This window comes from Lethenteron reissneri, chromosome 7 (genome assembly GCF_015708825.2).
Source record: "Lethenteron reissneri isolate LAM-NWPU_2019-01 chromosome 7, ASM1570882v1, whole genome shotgun sequence".
Lineage (NCBI taxonomy): Eukaryota > Metazoa > Chordata > Hyperoartia > Petromyzontiformes > Petromyzontidae > Lethenteron > Lethenteron reissneri.
In genome coordinates this window covers 13,012,838-13,027,611 of record NC_083785.1, presented here as the reverse complement: position 1 = coordinate 13,027,611, position 14,774 = coordinate 13,012,838, and the positions used below count along the sequence as shown (strand labels likewise).

Genomic DNA, 14,774 nt, shown 5'->3' with positions numbered 1-14,774 from the left:
TTAGAGAAGAGTTTCTGGAAGATGACATCAAATAACTACTTCTCTGGTCCCATCAATTGCCTCTTACCAACAACGAGCCGTGCACCTTCACATATGCTCTGCGACAGAGGTGTTTAATGCATAGCAATCCAGCTAAAATATTAAAAATCCTCGAGTTGAACTGTATCAAACTATGCTAAAAACTTAATTTACGTGATTTTTTTTTGTTCAAAGGGAACTGGGAAGAGTCCATCAATTTATCAGAAATGATAACTTAATTAAAAAAATTATGGCTGAGAGTTTCTGGAGGGGTTGCACCACCACATGTTGTTCGGCTTGATTTCCAACGTTTCACTCAGTCGAACATCATGAAACGTCGGACATCATGCTGAATAGAAAAGCCGTACAACGTGAAAACACATCGGAGGGCCATACAGCACATGCCGCAAAAACCCACGAGGCGGCAACTATCTCGGCAGCTTCTCGCTCAATGCTCTGACATGGCAACAACGGCTGCGTGCATCCGCGTCGTCCCTTGGCCTCACCCTGGTAGGGCGTGAAGCCACCGAGGTGGGCCCAGAATCCGCGCGCACGTCCACTGTCGCAGTTCACACCCTCCTCGATCACGTGTACGCTCCCGGCTCGGCAGCCAAGGTCACGGCGAGACTGGATGTATCCAGCGAGCTCCGCGGCCTGGCCAGCGTGGATGATAGAAGGACACAGGCTATAAACACGTGTTCATTGTTTTACGTACACAGAATGGGGTGAAATCGGAGAATGTGCATCTGATTTGATTGCCTTTTCAAATAATTGGTCACCGAGTCGTAAGCACCGGCTAAAAATCGAAGCAGCGCAGATGCAAAAGCGACAAATGAGTGAGGAATACCATGTTCAATTTTTCCCTTCTTTTTTGCATGCTCGGTTAATCTGCAACCCAGATAATCCGCAAATGGATAATCGAGAGTTGACCGTATGAGTTACCACGAGAAGAAGTGTGGTGCGCCAAGCACTGTGTATTTTGCTTCCCGCCGACTGCTGTGCAACACCCACGCTCATACGCGAGCTTAAGCCTCACCTTGTTGCGCTCCGCCGGGTTTGAGAAGTGTCCCACCCACAGGTAGCAGTGGTGCGGTGTCACCAGGATGAAGCAGTCTCCGCTGTTCAGGGAGGTAGCTCTGGGCTCCACAAGCCGCGTCTGAATGTGGCTTCGGCCTAAGCGTGAGCAGCACACAAAATGGAATTTTTCTCGGGCGGTGCCACAAGTGGCAAAGAGAGGGGGGGGATGCCCCCAAATTTATCAGACTCTGGGATGGGGGGTAGGGAGGAAGGGGCAACCAGCAGATACCCCCCCGCCCTCTACTAAAAATCTCTCAAGATGGGTTTAAAATTCAATGAACCTTTTTTTACACTAAAAAGTATTCGTCACGATTGATCCCCCACACCTCAGATTAGCAACATACATTGCTGTACACAAGCGTCTGTCATCAGGTGTGAAAGCAGTCTGCCTCAGCAGCAGATCAAGCTTTCACACCTGATGACGGACGCTCGTGTTGCGCCCGAAACGTCGTGATTTATTTAATTTTATACCTACGTGACTTTACCGAAAGAACTAAAGAGTATGGATTCCTGCAGTCACGAAAGCTTCAAATCAAGATACATTGCTGTATGAAGGCCTTCCTGAGCTGTCACCATCTCCCAGTCATGTGGTGTATTTATCTCAGTCACGTGGTGTATTCATCTATTAAGCACCTGCACGCAAACCGATTTCATTGTTTAATCTCAGTTTTGGATGCCCTCTCAGGTGCTTTCCCTCCTTTGGTTGCCACTCCATAATGAGTCCTGACCACTGGCCATCACGCACCTCCTATTAGCACGGTTGGCTATGTACGTTGTGAAAGAAGTTCAACATACATACATATACATCATTACCCCCTTCAAGTGATGTGTCCTGCTCAAATCCACTTCGTTTTCTTTGCCTTTTTGTATGTTCCGTAATTCGCGTCTTCCTCTTACAATATCTGAGTGTAATTTCAAGCTTCTTAGCACACTTTTTGTCTTTTGTTCCATTTTATTTTTAATTGTACATGCTTTTGTAATAATTATTATCAACACGTTTTTGTATGCTTAAATAATATGAATAGTTTTAATGACAATCATTTACTGCTTTTTGTCAATTCACTGCTGGATGATGGCCTCCCTATGCAATGTTGGTCATGGCAGTTGTTTGATCATACTTCACTATATGAGTAAGCGTTTGTTGAAGTGGGGCCTCAAGACCAGTTCAGATACCACTGACCAATGATATGAACCTTGGACGTTAATAAAGCTCAGATCACGGGTTCATAGTGCAGCACACTAACCACTGCTCCCCAATATCAACAGTGCAGAGTAATATTGAGATGGAATCAAAAAAAGTTAGGAGTTTTGCTCAGTGGAGAATTGCAGTAGCTAAGGAAGTTGAATTGAAACAATATCTGGAGAATGGATTCAAACCCATGCCATTCACATATTAAACTAAGCTGCCATCCTCTCGACTACAGCTCCTCCACACAGTTACTGCCCCTCAGCTTCCTCTACCCTGGCCCCCTAATGCCCCCCCCTCCTCCATCATGGGGTCATTTAGCCCTCCCACGCTACCAAGACTTTAAATCGTGGTACTGATCAGGGGCCAGGGACACTTTAACGTGAGTTCCTGCCAAGTGAACTGGACATATCTAACTTTCCTGAGATGCGCCCGATTGTAAACTCTAAAACAAGTTGACAAGCATCCATTGTCCACCGACTGACCTTTGACCTGCAGCAGCATGACTCGCTTGTACGGGGTGGCTGCCGTGGTGGTCTTGCTGCTGCGTGTCTTGGCCACGGCTTGTGTCTCCATGGCAACGACAGGCACTGCTGGGGCCACTGCTAGCGCTGGGGGTGGTGGTGGTGGAGCCGCTGGGGGTGGTGGTGGTGGAGCCACGGGGGCAACGAAGGGCGGCTGCTTCGTAACTGGCCGCTGGCTGGCCGATGTCCACGCTGGATCCGGTGGTTTGGTGAGCGTGGGTCGGGCCAAATATCAAACGCAATTGTCAACAAAAGCCAGTATCATTCCAATGGTCGTGTGTCCATTCACACTGTGGTCGTTTGTACGTTTCAAAAAAAGAAAAGCCAGTGCAGTTGTTTTGCTCAAAATGTAAAAAAATAAACCACTTACTATATATCAGTAATTTTCCATGAAATGGTGAGGCGGTACATTATCTGTCATCTCATACCATTTCAAGATCCATTCTGTCACAAGTATTAGCAGAACCATAGGAGGGACATTGCGTTTCTACCCATCCTGTGGCTCCACTTATACTCATGGGGGGGTGGTGGGGGGTGATCATGCCCCCAACGTGTCACAGTGAGGGAGCCAACGGTAGACATTAGCCCTTGCACTAGAAAACCATGCGAGTGACGGCAATGTTGATGGAGAAAGTGTTCGGAGCTAATGTTCTTAATTTTAACCGTACCAAAAAAATACGTATTACTATTAATTCCATTAAAATTTTCATTTAAAAAAAATTGCACATCATATTTGGAACGTTTCAGTTGATTAAAAACTGCGAAGAAATGGTGTCGCCGAGGGTGGTGAGACACTACTGGACGTTGCTTGATAGCTGAAGGAAATGGGATAGCTTTTAGTTTTAGGCCCCCGGTAGCAATAACGTTTTATTTATTATAGGCAAAACGAACCCCCTTATTTTTTGCCATTAATGCTTATTCGATCTGAATTGAAGTAGATTCTTCAAAAACGAAACACTCAAATGAGCGTATTGTAGTAATCTGAGGAGGGCAATTTATCCCCGTGTCCTTCTAACATTACACAAGGCTGCATTGTGTCCCACCTTTGAGAATCGGCACAGTTACCAAGAAAAAGTGTCACCTCTATGCCACTGCCCTCCCATTGGAGCCCTCAGTGACACAGTGGAGTCAGGTAGCATCCCCCCCCCGCCAACCTCGTAACATTGTCGTGGTACCATGGTCAAAACAGTTGCAACCCACCGATTTATTTTTTTCTACGTTCAAAAAAGCTAATGACAAATGCAGATGAGTTTCTACATCGTTAGACCTCCTTTGCCAGTACCAAAATATGAGAATAGGGTTTTTCCCCTTTTTTCAGGCAACAAAACTGAAACCATTTTACAAGGATGCATGTCTGCATTAACCACAATACTTGCAGTCAAAATGCAAACAAAAATTATGTAGATGCTTACCCCGAGCCCTCATTACTTTGATAGTGCATTGTCTTTGAGCTGTACGCCTTTTGGCGTCATTTGGTCTAGCACCAATTGAGACGAGGCTCAAAAGAAAGCTGTCTCTGGTGTGGACCAATCAGTTTCAAGGACAATGCATATATTATCAGAGTGTTTTTTTTTGCATTTTGACTGCAAGTATTGTGGTTAATGCAGACATGAATCCTTGTAATAAGGTTTCAGTTTTGTTGCCAGAAAAAAGGGGAAAACCCTATTCCTGCAGTTAAGTTGTTTTCCACAAATAACACTTGGCAAGTATAACGGGATATCGAGTCGCTTCGATAGGCAATGCGTGAGGCTTGGGGCTGGGGCACGTGAACGAGTTACGCATTAAACAAGCATGCATTGTTAAAAAACACACGCGTTCCACGTGGCCCGAGTTAAACTCACAGAGCGTGAAACTTGCAGGGACACGTGGAGGGGGGAGCAAGAAAAAAATCACAGAAAGCCACCCACGGGCTGGGACAATTTGGTTAAAACGGAGCAGCACTCGGGTTAATGAGCGTGCGGGCACGATCACACCGATCACACGCAAACACACACACGCGGGCACACCGTGCAAGCATACCGACAGGAAGAGGTGGGGGTGGTGGGGGGGGTGGTGGTGGGGGCGGTGGGGGGGGCGGTGGGGGGGCTGCGGTGTGTGACTCCATGGGCTCTCCCCGCTGGTTAGCGGCCTCCCTCGCAGGCTCAATAAACTCCGAGGATGGTTTGAGCAGCAGCGCTAGAGGAACAAGCGCTAGTTAATAGCACCGGATTGGAAGTCACCTCAATCCCCACCTTTGTGCATCGTGTATCGGTGATCTAATGCGTCATCAGGTTGCGTGGCGTTAAAAGTGGTCAAGAAGCAACAAAGTTCAAATCTCAATCAAGGCTTGACTCAGACCATCATCCTTCGAGGGTCAATCAAATGAGTAGTCTTTTGGAACGACTCACTCTTACCATGGAAATGTGGAATTTTCACTTCCAGCTCAGGGCTACCAAAGGTCCAAACAAAAGGACCAACTCTACTGACCATTTGAGCAGAGACATTTGAGCAGAGACCCTTTTTGACCTTTCAAATTAATTTGAGAAAATATTGTTTTGCGCATTCCCTAAAAGCATAATGTGAAGCATTATCCTGGCATGAAGCTGATAAATATTTCAATTTACATTCAATGCCCCCTCTCCAAAGGCGACATATTGCGTATTATGCTTGGTGATGGCCTTATGGTTTCCAGTGAACAGAATGTCATTATACTTACTAGGAATTCAATTTGCTCGCTCCGTTCTAATAACAGTCATCTATAAAGCACATCTATTTATACATGTTATACGGTGTTGGCTTGAGGTGGTACATTTTATTACCCAGCATAACACAGTAGTTATAAATTGTATTTCATTTCGCAGCATTATTTGGTCATGTATTTTGCCCCCCTTCTACCCACCCCCACAATATGAAACTTTGTATGGTTTTCTCCTCATTTATATACACATTGACAAGTGTTACATAAACAAAGTCTATGCTGATGTTGATAATGATCATACATTTTAAGTTACTACGATGATGCTGATGATAATCAACACACTTGTAATGGCGATTATAATATGATTTTCATGACTCTAAGCATTATTGTGATAATTGGTGACCATAATTAAAGGCTGGTTATGATGAAGATGATGGTGCTGATGGTCACACTGCTGATGGTGATAACTATTATGATCGCAATAGTAAAGGGTGATGACAATAACCACCAAGATAGAAATGATGTTGACGATGAAGATGGTGATAATTATAACTGTGATGATCATTATCATAATGAAAATGGCGATGATGACCACCATGATGATGACGACGACGATGCCGATGAAGGCGATGATGCTGAAGAAGATGGCGATACTGACGACCACATTGGCAACTACGACGATGATGACGACAACTGCAGTGATACCGACGGTGATGACCCCTACGATGGCCACGATAGTTAACGATGCTGCGGCGCTTGGCTCACCAGGCCGCGCGTGGCAAGCGCTGTGGGGCCGTGGAGGGCTGTTCATTTCCAGGCCCAGGGCCACATCCTCGGACCACACATCGGCGCGCGCGGCCAGCACTCGCAGCGGATTGCGGGAGGGCACGGTTCGGCGCAGCGGGCGCACGGCGCGCCGGTGCTCCGCCAGGCTGAAGTCCAGCCTGGAAAAAGCCGGGAGACAAATCGAGGCGCTCAACCCGGCGGCGACGAGAGCCTTGCCCTCGCGCTTTTTGCCCAATCCATCTTGTATCATCGTCATACATCATAAATATTCGTGATATCATCAAGCACTTATTTTGGCAGTGGAGTTGTGGCAAACCGATTCGTGCACCGTGTAATGAATCCGGTGACCTGGGTGCGATACAAGGCACGTGTTGTGGATTTTGTCAGCACGGGTTTGAAGTACCGAGCACGTAGGCCCTGCCGCCCGGCCCCCGCGCATCTGCTCGTGTGCTCACCGTGGTGTGTGCACGTTGGCCACATAGGCAAAGTCTTCATCGCTAAACTCTGAGCCAGCCCAGCCCCCTCGGCCCGTCTGCAGATAAAATCCTCCGTCTCTGGCAGTTGCCTCCCTGGCAACCGTCTCCCTGGCAACCGCATCCCGGGCCATTCGGATATGTGACCGTGCCTTCTCTGCAATAGAATTATAATTGCAAAAATAATAATAAAACATTTCAACAGAAAAATCGTCCAACAGGTTTAAAGTTTTTACTTGACATACAGCAGCTGAAAAGTTATTGCCATTAAGTGCACAGGGGAAATCCATGTGTGGAAAGGGTTTGTAGCAAAGTATGCACGGGTAGGTCTGACACCTAATTGTTATGCTGCCTCCTACAAGCACTGCTCATAAGCGAGCAGTGAATATTGTGCAATGCTCAGAGAACAGCAAAACTACTTTTAATGTCACCTCAATAGACCTCTTGTACAAAATAGGAGCATACCTTTCATATGCCCTGAAAAGAGTGTTAATTGCATGCAATTCTAACCTTTTTTCTCAGATATTGAATATTGAATATACCAAATAAAGTGAGAAACACATTGTAACATCATTGTTTCTGAGCTGAAAACATTGGAGAACCCGATGCAATCATGGGCGACTAAAACCCAGATTCAAACCCAGGATCTGAACAGTGCGGGCTCAGTGTCTCTGACACAGAATTACCCTCTGTGCCAAACTGTGAACTAAAAATAACTCTTCCTTCTTATATTAAGAAACCACTGGAGCTATGCACTTAAAAAACTAGATTTAAACAAATTTCTTTAGAACCGCTGTTTGTCTTTAGTTTGTTGTCCTTCCCCCACACCTCCGATTTCGCACGGTTAGTTACGTCTGGTGCCTCTAACTACGATGCCATGAGTTCAGAGGGATTAGTACCGGCGTGTGTCGCCCTGCGGTCCGGTGACGGCTGTGCGGAGCGGCCTTGGTGTCCGTGCGGGGCAGAAGGTCCTGGTGCCGTTCCCCGCATTGTGCGTCCCTCCTCCCTCTGCGCCAGCAGTTGCTTGCGGTCGGCGACTGTCAGCATTGCTTTGTCGCTCCTCTCTTCAGCCACTCGCGCCTCCTGCTATTTACAGAAGTAAAAAAACCCACACTGATTTGGTGCAATGGCGAATGCCATTAATGGCAGGCATGCACAATGGAATTTTTTGGATAAAAAAAATCCCAAATTTATTCCAATTGTGTGCTCAGCAGCATGTCAACATGTGAAGTATTTATTCTGAACTGTGGCAGAACAGTGAATCACCCCGTGTTGGGGAATGGCCCGTAAAAAGAGAGCTCACAGAACCACTGTTGAGATAATTGCAAATGGCTTATTTTCCACACAAGAGGCACTGTGATTTAACATTACCAGCTACAGGGAAATTTCATTTTTACCAAATGAAGTGAAACACCAAATTTCTAACGATGTTTCTTTTGTTTGTCATTTCTAACTGGCATGAGACAATGTACGCACTATACCTGGAGAACCTGGCTTTACCTTGAGTGGCTGTGACCCAGATTCCAGCAAAGAACTTTCACCCTTGAGCCACTTGGGCCACCTCTACACAACGTCATTTAATTAATTAATCTAAAGCAGGACAATTTCACGAATGGGATTAATCTAATATCGTGCCTCACACGAGCCTACTGTGCTCCTGTCATCAGCTATTTTCACAATAGTGATGTCACACTCAGAAAAAACAATTGGTCAGTGATGAAGTTAAGCACACAAACCCCATAAAATACCTAATGTGAAGGGTGAAGCCACATAACTCACCTGGAGAAGTTCAGCCTTGGAGGATCCAGTCTGTACATGGGCACGTGGCTGTTTCATTGGCCGCTGCTGCTGCTGCTGTTCTGGGAGCAGTGGCTCAGACTCCTGCCCAGGTGTCAGGTGGACTTGCTGAGAATGGCGCTGCATGGGTGGCCACTGCTGTTGCTGCTGCTGCTTTTGTGACTGCTCAGCCAGGCTGGCTGGCTGCTGCAATGGGAGGGGCGAGTGCTGTTGGGCCGGGTGTCCCCACAGCCTGGACGACGACCCCGAAGGCTCCAACCAGGGCTGAGGAGACACCTGAGGGATGGCCTGGCCCTGTGGCTGCAATGATAGCATCAGTATTTAATTTATTATTTTCTCTTTATACGTGACTTTACCGAAAGAACCAAAGAGTAATTCCTGCAGTCACGAAAGCTCCAAATTAAGTATGATAGCATCATTCATTTTGATTTACACAGCATTCACAGGCTTCCCCCACGCCACACATTCCCACCATACACAAGCACGAGTGTGTGTATGTAAGTAGGAATAGACATGCTATTAGTCACTCGCTTTTGACACGAATAATGCATTCATTGGATTGTGTAAAAAATATATATATAATTTATGTAAGTTATATGCGAATGTTAGACTTAGTGTCCAAATGGGACCGAGACAGACCGATGATCATAGACAATACAAATGGGAGATTGGCAAATTAGACAAAAAATAGTTTTTATTCTAATTTATCATTGATCCCAGATCATGACTGTTTATCAACCCGAAAGGATGGAAGGGGAAGGGATTGGGAGCTAAGGAGAGTTGAATCTTTACATGTCTCATGAACATCAGTGCAAGTAAAGCCCTTCTGTCGACCGACTACTGGATAACAGGACTCCCCACACTGTGCAGGCTATGGGAGTTGTTTAACAATAACTTCCCCACTCTGACGAGTACAGGTTCGGTGAAGGCAGGGAGCAGAGACACGGGAGCAAAGAAGTGCAATTCAACATTAGAAATTTTTAACAAAAAAAACGAATTTGAAAATTTACCGGCAAAATACTCAATTTGGAATTGTACAAGCAACACTGACCCTACAGTACAATTACTGCAGACTATGTCTGTTGTAAAAAAAGTGCCTTTGTGAAGGGCTTGTGCTATAATAATGGTGAAAATACCAAATGGACTAATGATTTGATTTGAATGGCTTTTGCTGCAAAGACCATCTGCTACCCACCACTTAGCCCCACCACCTATTACAACCTAAGCACTATCCAGGCTCAACGCTCACGTGCCTAGTATACAGACAGTATTATCCAGAAACACATACGCACTTCCATGCTGTTAACAGCACACGCAGCATAAGCACAAAGTCACCTGGTGTGACGGGCCGGTGGACTGGGTCTGCGGGGATGCCCGGTACAGAGGCCCCTCCTGTGGCACGGACACGAGCAGCACTCGCGGCTTGGGTGATGTTGGGGGCGGCTGCTTCTGCGGCAGCTGCAGTAGGGACAGAGCCGGTTGCTGCTTCTGCTGCTGCTGCTGTGGCACTCCCTGCTGCTTTGGCATTTCATTCTGGGGCGATACAATTCCCTGCTGCTCCTTCTGCAGCGGCTGCATTCCCTGTCGATCGGCCCCCTGCTTCGTGGCTGCTACCCAGGGCTTGGGTGATGAGTGCGACTGCCCGTGTGCTTGCGACGGGGCGGTAGTGGCCTGCGTCGGGGGACCCACCCAGGGCCTCGCGGCGGCATTTGTGGGTGACGAAGCGACGGTGGTAACCCAGGGCTTGGCCGCCACGTGGTGGCATGGACGCTGCCACGGCTGGAAGGCCGAGCACGTGGCGTTACCGATGCCCTGCTGCAATGGAGCGGGGCCCAATGCGTCTACGTCTGCCGGGCGAGAGGTTCAAGAGACAGGGAACTCACTGTTAATACGTGGACATGGGCAATGATTCATACACATCCATATAGGAGCATGTGGCCAAACACCTGGAAAGCACCCGATTAACAACATACAAACTTTTATGGACAAGATGAGTTATTTGTTTTTCCTGCATAATGTCATATTAGTATTATTAATAATCTATATATATATATAAAATCTATATCTGTTTTGGACTCCTCTTAACCGTACTTCAGAATGTTCAGTGCAGGTTGGTGAAGGCAGGTAGTGCAAACACAGGAGCGAGGAAGTACAGTGCAACAACTAATGCTGCTGGACCGCTCTCTGCGGCTCACCACATAGTCCCGCAGAAAAATCGAATTCTGCACGGTGGTCAACCATCTAAGCTCGATCTTGGGGGCACCCTGCTAAGATCCTGAGCTCCAATTAGAACGGGGTTCGCTCCAGGTGAGTTGACCAGAGGTGGAGGTCTCCTAGGTAAATGCAATTGATTGATGTTTGTGTAAATGAACGGGTGAGTGGATACGGAGGCAACACACATGACTGGAAGGTTCCCATGCCTCACGCACCAGCAGTAGTCGGCGTCTGTACGCCCTCCATCTCCATGGCCTCCTCGGTCCCCTTTGTCTTGGTGAGCAGCGATGAGGGTCTCACTCTCGCGTCGTCCGCTGTGGCCGTCAACTCGGTCACTCCCTGTGCCTCGATGCCCTTGCCTTTTTGCTCGGCCCACTGCTGCCTCAACGGTCTCTCCCCTGCACCAGTGACCCCTATCTCCGCTTCGAAATCCACATGTTCCTTCCTATCCCTCTGCCCCGTTCTTTTCTCTTCGACTTCCTCCAATCCGTGCCCCGTCACAATTCGCTTGTCGACACCGGTTCCCAGCCCCTTGTCAGAAACATTACCGTGCGTACCTCTCTCCGCCTTCCTTCCGTGCGCCCTCTCTGACCTCACCTCATCAATCTGTCTCTGCGTCGTCCTCTCTGACCCCCTCCTATCCAGCGCCCGGTCTACAACTTCTTCCTCCACTCCCTCGGCCACGTGCTTACGGTGGCGTTCACTCTCATCGTCGCCTCTCCTTCTCTCCCCTTCCATTTTACATTTATTCTCCTTTTTCCTGTCTGTCTTCCACTGCATTTCATTCTTTTGCTTCCCTCTCTCCATTTCAAACTCGTCCCTCTCCTTCACCACACACTCCCATTCCAACTCCCTCTGTCTTTCCACATCCCTTTTCACTTTCATCTCCCGTTCCCTCTCCAGCTCCCTTTGCTTCTCCATCTCTCTCTGCCTTTCTATATTTTCTCTTTCCAATTCCCTCTGCCTTTCGATCTCCCGTCTCTTAATCTCCCTCTGTCTCTCTGTCTCCTTTTGTCTTTGTATCTCCCTCTCTCTTTCCAACTCCTTTTGTCTTTGTATCTCCATTTGTCTCTCTAGTTCATTTTGTCTCTCTATTTCCTGACGTTCTAACTCTCTCTGTCTTTCTATCTCCTTTTGTCTTTGTATCTCCCTTTGTCTTTCTAACTCCTTTTGTCTTTGTATCTCCATTTGTCTCTCTAGTTCATTTTGTCTCTCTATTTCCTGACGTTCTAACTCTCTCTGTCTTTCTATCTCCTTTTGTCTTTGTATCTCCATTTGTCTCTCTCGTTCATTTTGTCTCTCTATCTCCTGTCTTTCTAACTCCCTCTGTCTCTCTATCTCCTTTTGTCTTTGCATCTCCTTTTGTCTTTCCAACTCCTTTTGTCTTTGTATCTCCATTTGTCTCTCTAGTTCATTTTGTCTCTCTATCTCCTGACGTTCTAACTCCCTCTGTCTCTCTATCTCCTTTTGTCTTTGCATCTCCTTTTGTCTTTGTATCTCCTGTCTCTCTATCTCCTTTTGTCTTTGCATCTCCTTTTGTCTTTCTATTTCCTGACGTTCTATCTCCTTTTGTCTTTGTATCTCATTTTGTCTTTCTACCTCCTGTCTTTCCATCTCTCTCTGTCTTTCAATCTCCATCTCTTTTTCTAACTCCCTCTGTCTTTCTATCTCCTTTTGTTTGTGCATCTCCTTTTGCCTTTCCATCTCTCTGTGTCTCTCTATCTTCTGTATTTCCATCTCCCTCTCTCTTTCTATCTCCTTTTGTTTTTGCATCTCTCTCTGCCTCTCTATCTCTCTCTGCCTCTCTATCTCCTCTCTTTCCAACTTCTTCTCTCTTTCTATCTCCCACTGCCTTTCCATCTCCCTGTGTCTCTCTATCTCCTCTCTTTCTAACTCCCTCTGTCTTTCGATCTCCTTTTGTCTCTCTATCTCCTGCCGTTCCATCTCCCTCTGTCTTTCTATCTCCTCTCTTTCCAACTTCTTCTCTCTTTCTATCTCCCACTGTCTTTCCATCTCCCTGTGTCTCTCTATCTCCTGTCTTTCTATCTCTCTCTGCCTCTCTATCTCCTCTCTTTCTAACTCCCTCTGTCTTTCGATCTCCTGTTGTCTCTCTATCTCCTGTTTTTCGATCTCTCTCTGCCTTTCCATCTCCTCTCTTTCCAACTTCCTCTGCCTTTCTATCTCCCTCTGCCTTTCCATTTCCCTCTGTCTTTCTATCTCCTCTCTTTCCAACTCCCTCTGCCGTTCCATCTCCCTCTGCCTCTCTATCTCCTCTCTTTCCAACTTCCTCTGTCTTTCTATCTCCCTCTGCCTTTCCATCTCCCTGTGTCTCTCTATCTCCTCTCTTTCCAACTTCCTCTGCCGTTCCATCTCCATCTGCCTTTCTATCTCCTGTCTTTCTATCTCCCTCTGTTTTTCTGTCTCCCTCTCCATGACTTTCTTTGCTCCCTTCTCCTCTACATCCTCCTGCTTTCCCACCCCCTCATCCACCCCTTTGCTCAGTTTGGTGCCCAGAATCTCCTGACTTAGCTGTCGGCGAATGCTTCCACCTGAGCCTCTCCTGGCACCGGTCTCTCGCTCCAATCTCTTCATCTCTCCCAGCCCCTGTGCATTCATATCTTTAGCCACATCCACGCTGTCCTCCGCACTCATCCTCTCCACACTCCCTCTGGCCGTGCTGTCGGCACTACCGGGGACATCTCTTGCCTTGACGTCCCCGCCATTGCCGCGCCCTGACACTCGCCCGGGTTGCCTGCAGTCATCTTTCACTGCTTCTTTCACTCTCCCACCACCCGACGCCTCTCTGCCTTCTTGCGGCCTTCCCCGTTCGTTCGTTTCACCTCTCCCTGCGTTGTCAACTTGAGACCACTGGGGCTCCGAGCCCTTGTTCATTGCCGGGCTGTCGGCGTGGTGCTTAGGGGCGGTTTTAAAGGGGTTTTCCATCACTTGAGCACGCGAATCCCGCGTGCAAGAAGACCCAGAGGATCTCGGAGTCCCGGGGCTGGGCGATCGCGGATGCGACATCGGCGGCTCGTCAGGGAGTGGTGGGGACTTCTCAGCTTTGCTGGAGCCGAGCGAGGACGGCGTGAGGGTCCCCGAGTTTGCCTGTGAAGCGGAGGCCAGGGAGGTCACGCAGTGAGTAGTGATGCCGGTCGTAGTGATGTTGTTAGGGATGTTGACGGCGGAATGGAAGTGATCGGAGTGGGAGTGATGTCGGTAGGGATGGTGATGGGTGTGGTCGTGTTGGGAGTGGGAGTGATGTTGGTAGGGCTTGTAACTGGGTGATGGTGAAGGGGGTGGTGATGATCGGAGTCTTAGTAACGTCTGCAGAGATGGTGATGAGGGTGGCAGCGATGAGAGTGGTTGTGACTTAGCTTGTAGTGATTCGCAAAATTAGTAAGCATTAGAAATTGTGTTTATTATTCATATTGTAAAAAGGGTGATTGCACAAACACTCCGAGTCAACCGGGTCATGCCGGGCATTTCCAGATTTTGTAAATAAATGTTCATGAGCAGCTGGGGCCTCTGTACTATCGACAAGTGGAATAACTCCGAAGCCACCCCACCTGCTTGACCTCCTCCATGGTGATGGGCTGGGTCTGGTAACGAGACGAACCGCGTCGCCTCCTGGACACCAGCCGGTCCCTGGGCGCCCCCGGAGCCGCGTCGTCGCTGGGGGTCGTGCGCCCGCGAGCGGGGGACGGCGGGGCCCCCGCGGCGCCTGGCCGGAGCAGGCGGTCGAACAGCGCCATCTTCTCCGTCAGCGTCAGGGTGCTGGTGTCCGGAGCGCCGTCCGACTGGCTCTCATCCTCGTCCCGCGCACGCGCCACGATCTCGGGCTTGCTCCCCGTGCTGTGAGCACAGCAGCAGCGCGCGTGTGTGTGGAGTGTGTGTGTGTGTGTGGGGGGGTGTGCGTGTGGTGTGTGGATGGGGGAGTGGTAGTGTAACGGTTAGCGTGCTGCGCTACGAACCTGGTGACCCGAGTTCGATTCCCGCTCATGGCCAACACCGGTGATGCTTAT

The 14,774-nt window shown here is 48.3% G+C and overlaps 1 protein-coding gene across 7 annotated transcripts in view; it reads right to left on the bottom strand.

Annotated features, from left to right (window-relative positions):
* LOC133357811 (uncharacterized) overlaps window positions 1-14,774 on the bottom strand; it is a 112,453-nt gene that overhangs the window by 21,525 nt on the left and 76,154 nt on the right. For 5 of the 7 annotated variants that reach the window (XM_061575973.1, XM_061575951.1, XM_061575967.1 and 2 more), the window contains 10 exons: window positions 14,319-14,604; window positions 10,968-13,857; window positions 9,874-10,385; window positions 8,521-8,838; window positions 7,641-7,827; window positions 6,724-6,898; window positions 6,248-6,426; window positions 2,767-2,997; window positions 1,055-1,191; window positions 525-672 (listed from right to left, as the gene is read on the bottom strand). In XM_061575973.1, the coding sequence (XP_061431957.1) occupies window positions 525-672; window positions 1,055-1,191; window positions 2,767-2,997; window positions 6,248-6,426; window positions 6,724-6,898; window positions 7,641-7,827; window positions 8,521-8,838; window positions 9,874-10,385; window positions 10,968-13,857; window positions 14,319-14,604 (5,063 nt within the window). The remainder of the gene's footprint in view (window positions 1-524; window positions 673-1,054; window positions 1,192-2,766; window positions 2,998-6,247; window positions 6,427-6,723; window positions 6,899-7,640; window positions 7,828-8,520; window positions 8,839-9,873; window positions 10,386-10,967; window positions 13,858-14,318; window positions 14,605-14,774) is intronic. The other 2 variants (XM_061575959.1, XM_061575994.1) reach the window with 2 other exon arrangements.